Source organism: Endocarpon pusillum (assembly GCF_000464535.1).
Source record: "Endocarpon pusillum Z07020 unplaced genomic scaffold scaffold7325, whole genome shotgun sequence".
Taxonomy (NCBI): domain Eukaryota; kingdom Fungi; phylum Ascomycota; class Eurotiomycetes; order Verrucariales; family Verrucariaceae; genus Endocarpon; species Endocarpon pusillum.
Genome location: NW_006916648.1, coordinates 175,257 through 186,642, shown reverse-complemented (window position 1 = coordinate 186,642; position 11,386 = coordinate 175,257). Strand labels below are relative to the sequence as shown.

General features: G+C 48.0%; 2 protein-coding genes across 2 annotated transcripts; both read right to left on the bottom strand.

The window, feature by feature from the left end:
- Positions 1–570: 570 nt before the first annotated feature.
- Positions 571–3,841, bottom strand: EPUS_05297 (uncharacterized protein; the record flags this gene model as incomplete). Its single annotated transcript, XM_007808004.1, has 3 exons — positions 571–1,900; positions 1,951–3,544; positions 3,673–3,841. 3 exons carry the CDS (start codon positions 3,839–3,841, stop codon positions 571–573), a joined length of 3,093 nt encoding a protein of 1,030 aa, XP_007806195.1.
- A 3,812-nt stretch (positions 3,842–7,653) lies between these two features.
- Positions 7,654–10,264, bottom strand: EPUS_05296 (uncharacterized protein; the record flags this gene model as incomplete). The annotated part of the gene is made up of 6 exons (XM_007808003.1): positions 7,654–8,370; positions 8,412–8,723; positions 8,868–9,578; positions 10,012–10,050; positions 10,126–10,181; positions 10,228–10,264. 6 exons carry the CDS (start codon positions 10,262–10,264, stop codon positions 7,654–7,656), a joined length of 1,872 nt encoding a protein of 623 aa, XP_007806194.1.
- Between the last annotated feature and the right edge of the window lie 1,122 nt (positions 10,265–11,386).

Genomic DNA, 11,386 nt, shown 5'->3' with positions numbered 1-11,386 from the left:
CAGGGCTGTATCTCATTCTTGATTTTCATTTGATCCGTTTGTTTTATCCCAGTTCTCCCCTCTCACTGCTTTCCGACCTCTAATTTCGATGCTCGTACCGGTGTCTTCTGCGTAGCAGTGCCCAGAATTGGAAATATGATGTGAATTCTGCTGCTGCCTGCGGCATTACTTTGCTCATCATCGCCAGATATCTTGGAAACGATACCTGGATTTGGTGCTTTGGGCTTCCACATCTCCCTTTGCTCCCTTAACCATCTTATACTGGTGTCGAAGGACTAGTTTGATTATTTTTTTTCATGCATGTGGAAAAGTTGGATGCGATCGTTCAATCTGCAAACTCCGCGAAATACCCCTTCTGTTTCTATGATAGCAATGGCATATGTGCGCAACAGCGACGGCAGTATTGATTGAGAGATACTCTGAAGTGGCTGGGTGTAACTGAAGACCCACCATCAGGATAACATTTATCGGCTCAATGGCAGCGAGCTCCGAGAGAACAAATTCGAAGGCCCTAGTCTAGAACTGTAAATTATTCAATATCCCCATGTCTGTAGCTAGTAGATCCCACCCTCAAAGCCTTCCCAAAATTGGGTGTAATGTGATTCCAGGATTCGTCTTGCAGCAATGTGACCGTTCTTGGAAGCGAAAATTCTTTGCCCGTTCGAACTGCTCACCTCCAGATCCTATGACTTGCGCTCCGGCCTTGAGCAGGAGTTGCAACATGTCGATGCGGCCGTGCTCGGCCGCTCCTTCTAGTGCCGTTCTTCCTTCTGTCCTCGCAGGTGGAGCATTCACATCAGCTTCTTTCTCCATAAGGAGATAAGCAAGCCCAACATATCCACCAATTGCGGCGAATTGGAGTGCAGTTGCCCCATATCTATCGTATGGTGGTGCATTCACGTCAGCGCCATGCTCCAAGAGTACTTGGACAATATCCATACGTCCCCTCTCGACTGCCAGCTGCAAAGGGGTGTGTGTCGAAGTAACAACTACACTCACATTCACATCAGCGCCATGCTGCAAGAGCACTTGAACAATATCTATACGTCCTTCCTCAATTGCCAACTGTAAAGGTGTCCCCATCAAACCATCAGCTACACTCGCATTCACATCAGCACCATGTTGCAAGAGTACTTGAATAATATTCATGCATCCTTTTTCGACTGCCAGCTGTAAAGGTGTCTCCCACAAAGCAGCAGTTATGCTTGCGTTCACGTTCCCTCCTGCTTCGATCAAAATATTGACCATTGCCAGGTTTCGCTCTGCGATAGCTGCGGAGAGAGGCGTAGAAATTAGGAAATTGTTCACGATGCTGTTGGGATCTGCACCCCAACGCAAAAGCATCTGCACAATCCACAGGTCAGCGCTTCTGTCCGTCTTTATGGCAGTTCCAAGAGCAGAATCTTCTTTGGCGTCGAGCCCTATATGCCTGCCATGTTTCCAAGGTACGGGCGTGCTTGGGTCTACCCCATTTGCAAGAAGAAATTCAATCATTGCAGCATTTTTCGATCGGATAGCAAGTCCCAGTGCGTGACAACCAAATTGCTTTGGTAAACGCCCGTCTTGTTTTGAAAACGCTGATAAAATTAACCGTGCCAGCTCCACGCTCCCGGAGACAGCTGCACTGAGCGAATCTTCATCTGGATCTGCACCCCTACCAAGTAGGTATTCAACCATGTCATTGTCCTTATTTTTTATTGCGGCTTCAAGGGGTGTAGGTCCGAAACATGGGAAATTGACATCGGCACCCGCATCTATCAAGAGTTGAGTGGTTTTTGCATCTCCCTTCTCGACAGCCAAAGTGAGTGCTGTTTTCCATCTTCCGCGTTCCACTGCATTAACCCAAGCTCCTGCATTGATGATACTCCGGATTAAGGGCGATGTCCCCAAGCGACCGCTGCTGGCAGCACAGTCATCTTGGTTTCCATGGGGCGAAAGTTTTGGGCAAACCGACTTACTGCATTCACTGCGGCGCCCGCAGCCAAGAGCTTTCTTGTAAGATCCAAGTCTTTCCGGTGTATTGCCTCCAGAAGCGGCCATCCACGCTCGGCACGAAGCCTGGGGCTCACATCTGCGCCAGCCGCAAGAAGCATTTCCGTGATATCATTGTGGCCTCTGAGGATGGCACAGGACAGCGAGTCGCCCAGAAATTGACTGACAATTGCTCGATGCCTTGAGTTTTTGCTAAGAAGCAAGCGAAGTATAGGAGTGTCTCCCCTATCAGCAGCAGCCGTAATAGCAGTAGGCAGTTCATCTGAAACCATCAACTCAACATCAGACGCATCTAACGCATCAAGTACGTCCGTGAAGCCGTAGTGGATAGCCTTGATCATTGCAGCGCTGATAATTCTCTCTTTGATGCTCTCTTCTGCGGATTCGAGAAGGAAGAGAACTAGCTCACAGTCGCCAGCTTGAGCTGCAATTTCAATCGCTCTCTGCGTGACTCGAGCGCCAGAATTGAGGAGTAATTTGACAGTATCCAAGTCCAAAGCTGTGACAACCATGAGGAACGCGGATTCTTGAATATGCGCTCCGCGATCCAAGAGTAGCTGCACTAATTCATTGCTGTCTCTGAGTAGTGCAGCTTCCAAGGCCGTCATAAATTTGCCACCATAGCAGGCTGTTGCTTTCGGATCGGCCCCGGCGTCGAGAAGTTTCATTACAATAGCGATGACAATGTCATCAGAAATGAACCATTCGCTCTGCAGAGCTTTCATGAGAGGAGTAGTGCCGAGTCGCCCATCTGGTAAGTTTACCTCGGCACCTGCAACAATAAGAAGAGCAACAGTCTCGACTGAACCTGACTTTGCGGCTATGCCCAGTGGGGATCGTCCATCTCTGGGGTTGACCTTTGTTCCAGCACCTAACAAAAGTCGTACTAGTTCGGCGGGGCAAGGGTCATCATCGTCTTCGAAGTACTCCAAAGCACACGTTAGTGCAGACCATCCATGAGATTCTGTGCCTTCGACATCTGCTCCTGCATCTATCAATACTCGAACAAGTCCTACGCTGCGCATTTGACAAGCGCGTTGGAATGGTGTGATAATTGAACCACATACAGTGCGGTATATCTGTTGGTTTGGGTCGACACCTAACTCCATCATTTTCTTGACTGTACGAGGGTCGTCATCATCGATAGCGAGTCTGAAGAGATTCTCAGCAAGCGCCTGAGCCGTAGGTCCACCGGTTGACAAAAGGTGCTCCATAAGACCGGCATTCGATCCGCGTTTTAGCCATTCATAGATCTTCTTACTAACATTCGCGGTTGGCTCCAGAAGCTTATTTGACGCCAAGAATATGGTCAAAGTGAGGAAGTTGACGGTTAATGATGGATGCCCTGGTGACACTTCCATCGGCAGACTCATGGGATGACTGGAGAAGACGCCCTCTGGCATTAAGGCTTTAACAGTCTGAGTGAAAGAATCTGAAGGTTCTGCTCCACTCGTTCGTGTTATAAATTGGTCAAAAATACTAGAGCAAATGCCTTGGGGTAGAATGAAGGGTCGGGAACTGCCGCTTTCGGAGATGGCTGAAGGAAATCTCGCTGTATAAACATGTCAGCCGGAACTTTACAACTCATCATGAAATCGATTGTATTGAGAATGCCTAGAAACTGCTACTGTAATACCAGGGAGATTTAAGAATCAGAAGTCATAGACTTTGTGTACATACCTTCCATGTTGAGCGCGAAACTGAATTGGACAAAGGGAAGCTCATCCATGAAAATAGGGTTCGTGTTCGTTCTAATGTGTCTGCAGCAGATTGATGCTGATGAAGGGTTCACCATCGGAGGTGAAGGGTTTGTTGGCGGTGGTGTACGAATGATGATACCATCAGGCATTTGCTGCAATGGCGCTGTCTCCAATGTGAGGAACTGAAGTTTGAGATAATGTGAATATGATTACCTGAGAAGTGAGTTACGGCTCTTGCTGAAATAGGACCATATCGTGAAATCGCCTTCTTCACTTTCTTTGATTCGATCAACCTTTCGCCGTCATACACTTCACTCTCCTTTTGCTCTCTCTTCCTTTTTCCAATATTGTAGGCAATTATCTCCCATTCTTCTTTGGTTAGATTCTTGCGAAAACCCCATTTTCTGAGGTGGAGTTCATATTGTGCTTTGCTTTTCAGATTCAGCGTTGTCTTCAGCAATCGTGAGTGAGTTTTGCCGAAGGGGGCCTTACGTTGCCGAAAATTGGTATCTTGTTGTCATCTGACATCTGAGCTCTTCAAGACTACGATTCTCAACCAGGTACAAGATGCGGATAGTGTCCTTGAAATGCCCCCAGACCGGATCGATTGTGAAGCCATATTGCAAATAACGATGAAAGCCTGATGAAACGGAGCACGATGAAGGTCCCTAGGGTTTTATGTTCATGAATTGGGCCAGGAGAGGTCTCTGAATGATATAAGTGTGAACCTGGAAGGGACCCTTCCCAGTAGGCTTCAGATTTTGGATTCATGCCTTTGAAAATCTCGGACCGAAGCCTTCAAAGAACAATCGCTATTGGCAAAAGCCAATATCTGCCCATGATCCCTCACACATAACAGGCTAGTTTTTCGCTGCAACAGCTTTCATTGGCCGATCCCAGCACTTGTTTCGGACGCCAACGAGGGTTGCAAATGCCAAAATCTTTTTGCATCCTCAAGCGTCATTTTCTCCCTGCAGATGCTCCACTATCGTGACGTGACTGGCTTAAACGAATTCGCCGCTTGTAAAATTGCGCTTTGGGAAGAGGCGGTCCTGCTTTGCATGCCATGGTGTCGAGTACCATTATCATAAAGGCACGGTCGAGACACTCATGGCTTGGAATTTGCAGAGAGGCGCTAGTATCATGTGGTAATTACAGAGTTATCAAACGCCCCCTTTTCTTGAGACACCCACTAATTTCTCGGCACTACCTTGTAATCTTACATATCCGCTATGTAATTCACACCAACGAGCACGTCGCTTTCGCGAGCCCAATATTCCGCGCTCTTTATAACACCCAACTGAGGAATATACTTCCAGATCAATCACAACTCGTGTTGTTTGGCGCCCCAATAGATTTAGTCTAGTATCAGCGGAACACAGTCCGTGCCACAATGGGCGAAGCTGTCGCCTCATCTGACTATGCAAATCAACTCAGAAACAATCCTGTCTCATTGTCGGAGCTGCCATATCACAAGCAACTCCGCGTAGGAAAGAAGAGCGGCTACTCCCGTGCTTACAGCAACCCCCAGGGTGGCATCATGAACAACAACACCCACCAAAACACCGACAAAGACAGAAAACAACAGAACGACAACAATCGTGCGCAACATAGCCATCGTGTCTCTTTCCCATCCTAATAAGAGCGCCTTTTGTGGTGTCAGTGACCCGGATGTGGGATCGATTCGAACGAAATGGCGGTTCTCTAGAACGAAGCCGGCGACATGGGCCACCATCTCAGGAAGTTGAACATCTTGGGTGAGAAGCTCATGTAGCTGCTTCTGGCTGTATTGAACTAGGTATGGTGGATGCTGTGCTTCGAGCTGTGACCTCGACAACTAGAACAGTTAGGGCCGTAAGGCAGATGTGGGATTGATAGGCCCACATAGGAAATTTCAACTTCGGACATAGTCATTCTGCGGAGGGATAACCACTGCCTGATCATGCTCTTCCGTGAGTTGCCTCCAAGCTTCTCGATGATCATCTTGAGCACAGCGTCCGCCGAAGCACAGGACGGAATCTCGAGGAATTCAAGGTAGGCCAGGCTACAGGTATGTTGAAGGGCAGCACACAGTTGGACCTTCGTACATGCATTTGAGCAAACGTGTTGAATTGGAGTATTTATATCCAATGAGGACATGACGTCTGTGGGTAGAGGGAGGAGGATTGGATGATGTGCACGAAGGATTTGGAAGTGAACAGAATCAAGAGGAGCTTTGGGGTCCCTTATTTCTGTTTTTGCAAGACAAACAAGAGTATGCAAGTTTATAGAGGAATGAATTGCTTCTCAGAATGCAAAGAAGATAGCGGCATTTCATACATCTGGAAGCTTTATCTGACCAACAAAAGGAAAAAGATATTGGTCGCCCGAGCATTGTGTTAGCCAGGAGACAGACTTGGGATATCAGAAATCTCAGCTATCGTACGTGTAAGCACCAAAACCTTACCTTGGAACAGATTTTGGATATCAACCAATGATCCGGCAGACACTTCGCCCTTTGTCGTGCTACTAGTCTGAATCTAATGCGCAGGCAGATTTTGGGACGCTTGGGTTATCCCGTTTATGACTTTGACGTATTAGAAGAGCGCATATACCTATACAACTACAAGAATTTCAGATCGGACTCCGTTCTAAATAGTCTCGTTGCTCGCTCTTTTGCCATTCATTTCTGCTTGATATCGTGCCAAAGTGGGATATTCTGCAGCCCATCGGCACTGCTTTCCTGAGGAATCGAGGGCATCTCCTTCAGAGGCACCCACCTTAGTTTCCCTCCCGAGACTGCTTCTGCGTATGCTTCCATTGCCCAGTGGTTGCTGTTCGGCTTGACCTCTCGGGTTAGAGGCCTACTTGGACCGCTTGCTGCGAGATCGTCGATCGTGCGTAGTATAACAATTCCTGCTATTAGTCGATAAACGGGATGAACAAGGCAAAGGAACGTCGTTGTTGATAGTAAGTACAAACACCTGGCAGATTCCATCAGCCACGCACGTTCAATTCTTGCTAGCTCACATCCCAAAATGTATTTTCGCATACAATCTATGAAGGCTTGACCGACATCCCCATACACAGGCTCTTACAACTCCACTATTCATCTCCACCCCTTATCTTGGAGACATCTACTGGCCTTACACACGCGATACCAACATTTTGCTATGGAGAGCGTTTTGCTGGTACAGCCTATGGCAGGGCTTCGAGTCCAACATCTCGCACAGTTTTCTTATATGATCCTGCTGTCTGTCCATGAACAAAGGAGGATTGTGCAATCATATCCAGCATCCCCCGACCAACCCTTGAGACCATTTACAGGTTTGAAAGAGCGGTACTGAAGCCAATAAGCTCATGCTCTACGCTAAGTTCCTGCAACACCCACCACGCTTGCTATGAAATAACGTTTCTTATCCTTGGATTCAGGGCAATTATGGTCTACCTCTCTGGTTGGTGACTGCTGAACATTGTCGGATAGACCGCCCCATTTGAGGACTATGGTCCGTGGCATTGCAAGCTGATATGATCCTTGCCAGGTTGCAGCAGGATACGGGTTGCTACGAAGGACCTGAGAAGTACTGCACTCTGCAGAGCAGATGTATTCGACCCCATCTAGCAAAGAAAGCTACGAGCTCCAGTAACATTCACAGCACAAATAGAACGAGGCCGATATCAAGTCAATGTGTCTCTGTGTGGTCTATGCGGGCTGACAACAATGCCGCTTTGCTGGTAGCTCATATTCGGCTCGATGCAATGCTCATCGGTGTAAAGAAGCTTCGGTGCGCCATGAAAGGCCCTCACTCTCATGTGTGTGAAAGAAAAAAAACACTAGCACGCCAAAGAAGGCACCTCGTTCAGCTCATCTCCGCCAACGAGACTGTGAACGTCTCACCCAATCGTCCATCAACTCCATGCTCCAGTCATTGCAACCAACTCCCCTTCCTAGAAAATCCTTTCCAGTGCTCTCATTCCAATCTCAATCCTCTCCATCGTCATCCTCGTTCTCCTCCTGGATAGTGTCATCAATTCTCAGGCTCGTTCTCTTGCTTGGCTTTGTCGGCGTAACCAGCAATTTCGTCTTCGGATCCTGGATCGGGACCGCCTTGCTACCGCTCGAAGATCGTAAAGGTGTAATCTCAAAGCTGTCACCGAGTGTGCGGGTGAGAGGTTGCGGCTCGGAGAGACGGCGGCGAGGCTCAACATCCGTAGGCGTGACTGGGGCATGAGGCAGACGGCCAACGTCAAGAGAAGTGTTTTCGTCATCGACGACATCGACATCGCGAGGTGCAGGAGTACCCTTTGGGCTCTGTGGTGGAGAATCTTTTCTCAACTTTGCGGTTTGCAGCCTCAGACGCTCCATGCTTGCTGCCATAGATAGCTCTACACTTGTCTGCGTAGCTTCGCCCCTGATTTCTGCCAAGATCTGCTGCAAGGGAGGCTCTTCGATTCCCGGATAAAATCCATGGACCTCCTTGTATCCAGCCTTGAAGATCTTTCGTATCAAGTGCATCTCGAGCTTGATAGCATCTGAAAACTTGAGTCCTTGGGATAATTCGTTGAATTCGAAATGGGTGATAGGAATGGGTGGGTCAAGTCCTCCAGGCATACGTCCCGGCGCGTTGATGAAGTAGCTAGGCAGAAGTTCGGCTAGTCCGAGGACTCGGACGCCCTCCTCGATGAGGCCGAGATAGTTCTAGACCGTCAGCCAAGGCCAACATACGTGAAAGAACATACCTTGCAGAGTTCCTCATCCTTGATGTGAAGTTTTTTGCCAATGACTTCGAAAGGCCAGTAGCGATGAATTTGAAGGACCTGGATAGGCACAGCATGTCTGCCTCCACGAGCATGAATCAGACCTCGTTGGCGTTCTCCGAAACCGCGGCAATTTAAACCGGCGAAGATGTATTCGAGAAGGAGTGGTTGACTGAGCATAGCGACATTCCCCTGATCGACCTTGTAGACCAGTACGTCGAGAAGCTTCATGTAGGTGATGAAGAGGCTGTTGCGGTCTCCGAGGGTGTAGGTGTCAGGAGCAGCCCATGGAAACTACGACGTCAGCTAACCCACCAAGGGGGAAATGATTCACCTTCTGTAGGGTGCTGATCATGCATTCGTAGGTGCGTTGCAGACATTTAATGCTGAAAGGAGACTACAAAAGTCAGCTGGGCCTCGAAACCACAAGTTACTAACTCTCTGTGGATGTTCTGCATGTCGAACCATTCCAACCATCTCTTCATTCGTAAAGTAGCCTGTAAATCCAGTGCTGTAAGGGTCCTCATTCTCCATGATGATAGGTCGTCCATTCTCCCAGCGAACACATTTCGTACGTGGGAACATATTTTTCAACAATTCATCTGTGGTGGCCATATCGACGGTAACAAGTCGATGACCAATTCTTGGAGGTCGACATGACCCGCCAGTAATCTCATCCCAGTGACGTCTGAAATGCTCAAGTGCAGCACCTTGAGTCTTCATTTCGATGTAGCAATCCATAGTTTTGGATGTAGAGCGTTCCATGATGATGTGAATAGGAGTTCCGAGAGAAGTGTCAATCATGTCGGCTTGGGCGTCACGACCGAGGAAGTGGGCGATTTCTAATTTGGTGACTCCATAAGGAATCTGAACACCATGAGTTCTGCCGGAAGATCGAGGCGAGACATCACTTACATTGCCGATCTTCAGGACGGCGAAATTGTGGAAGGTCATGCCAAACAAAGGGTCGGCGAAAGGATCCGCTGAGGATGGAAGACCGGGTTCTATAGGAACGGGATTCATCTTGATCTGATTTTCGGGAGGTGGAGTGACGATGGGGTCTTGAGGAGGAGGTGATGTTCGGGGAGAAGGTGTGGTTGTGCCCTGATGTTGTCGGTGAGTAGAAGGTAAAATAAGGTTAGGGTGGACCTGGTATCAAAGTCAGTGAATGAAATGCAAGAGACACAAAAGCAGAAGCATTTGCCCAGAGTGTTCCAAGCGGCCGCGGCTGTCACAATAGAGGTTTGTGCTTTGCAAAGATTAATTCTCATCAGTGAATATGAACCCAGACTGAGAAGTTCACCAACAGCATATTCAGCGCAAGAGAGCAGGATAGGATCTCATCCAAAAGTTCACCTAGGCTCAACACCTTTGCCTTGGAGGAAGACCAGAAGAGGCCGAGAAGTGGTATCCAGAAAATGCCCGCGTGGACGCTGACCTTGCATCCATTTCCAGTCAAGATGAGGAGAGCAGGTTAGCAGAAGAGAAATAGTATCCACAGGAACGCCTGCAAAGACGCCCTTACTGGATGGACAAGCAAACTCAAAGAGAAGAGAGATGAACAAAGAGAGATATTTCTTACCTGATTAACGAACAGTGGCACTCTGATGGTACAAGAACACTGTCAGTATAGCTCCAGCAAGAGGATGAGGGTGGTCCTCCGCATTCACTCATCAAAACCAACGTCTAGCCTTACCTCGCTTGCCTCCTGACTGGAGGGAAATTCGAAGGCTGGTAGAGGAGGCCTTGGCCCTGAGATACTATCAGTATGAGCACATCGTGAGAAGGAAGCTCTTACCCCGTCTCTCTCTTCCATGGCCGGGTTGCCACACCATCTTGTGGTGTGGTGGTGTGGTGGTGGTGGTGATAAAAAGCGAGATGAAGTGAGGTACCACATTTTAGAACAACAAAGTCAGGAGGTATAGTGCAAGGGAGGTTCTCACAGCCAATCCCGGGCAGGCTATCAAAGTGAACACAGGACATTCTGACCTGAACAGTCTCGGCGATGAGGTAAGCGCCGAGAAGCTGGTAGAAAACAGGGAAAACAATACTGAACGGACGCAGATGGGACACTCTTGCACAATGAAACTATCTCTCCTAGCTCTGAGGACATCTGGACCCTTTATTATCACCTCCATACTTGTTATATACGCAGGAGGGACACAGATAATTGGTCTGCTTTGTGAGGAGCACAGACTGGAACGGATATGGAACAATCTCGGAGGATCGTCTGGTTATCGGTATTAGATTTTGGATGTGGCCCTGCTTTCATTGCGATTCTTGTGCAACAAGACTCTACGTTAGTCCCGATTAGGTATATACTGAAGAGCGTTAGTCGTTCAAAAGGGATGCCGCTGCATGCACTATTCTTGGCAAGCACAAAATTGAACAAGATGGATGACGATATACTCAATTTGATTGCACAAGAGATAGCTTTGGACATGGATGGACCAATGAAATCCCCAAGGAGGTAACTGCTGTGATCAGATTTGTGACCAAGTCGCTGCTCACCCCTCCCCAACTCTGGATCCCGAAGAGTGGACATAAGAGACAAAGCCTGTTGCCTTGCGCTTTCATACTATGCATGGCTGCTTAAAAGAACTGCACATATTCCTTTGTTAACCCTGACCATAGCAATAGGTGCATTTCAAAGTCTTGTCAAGAAAGCCCTTCATTGAAAGACCGCTTCAATCGAACTAAGAATTGTTGTTAGAGAGGAAAACAGAGAAGAACAACCAAGCATACCGGTGTCAGAAAAGATTCTGCAACAAATCTTGCTCTGGCGTTCAACTACAAACACAGTCAGAAAAGCGCAGCAAATCTCAAGGGTAGACGATACAAATAGCTTCATCTCTGATATTTCTTTATCAACCTCCTCCATGAATTGAATGATAAAATCTACGAGTTTATGCTTCAGCATTTCCTCGGTATGCGTGTTGGTGATGAGAAAGGAAATA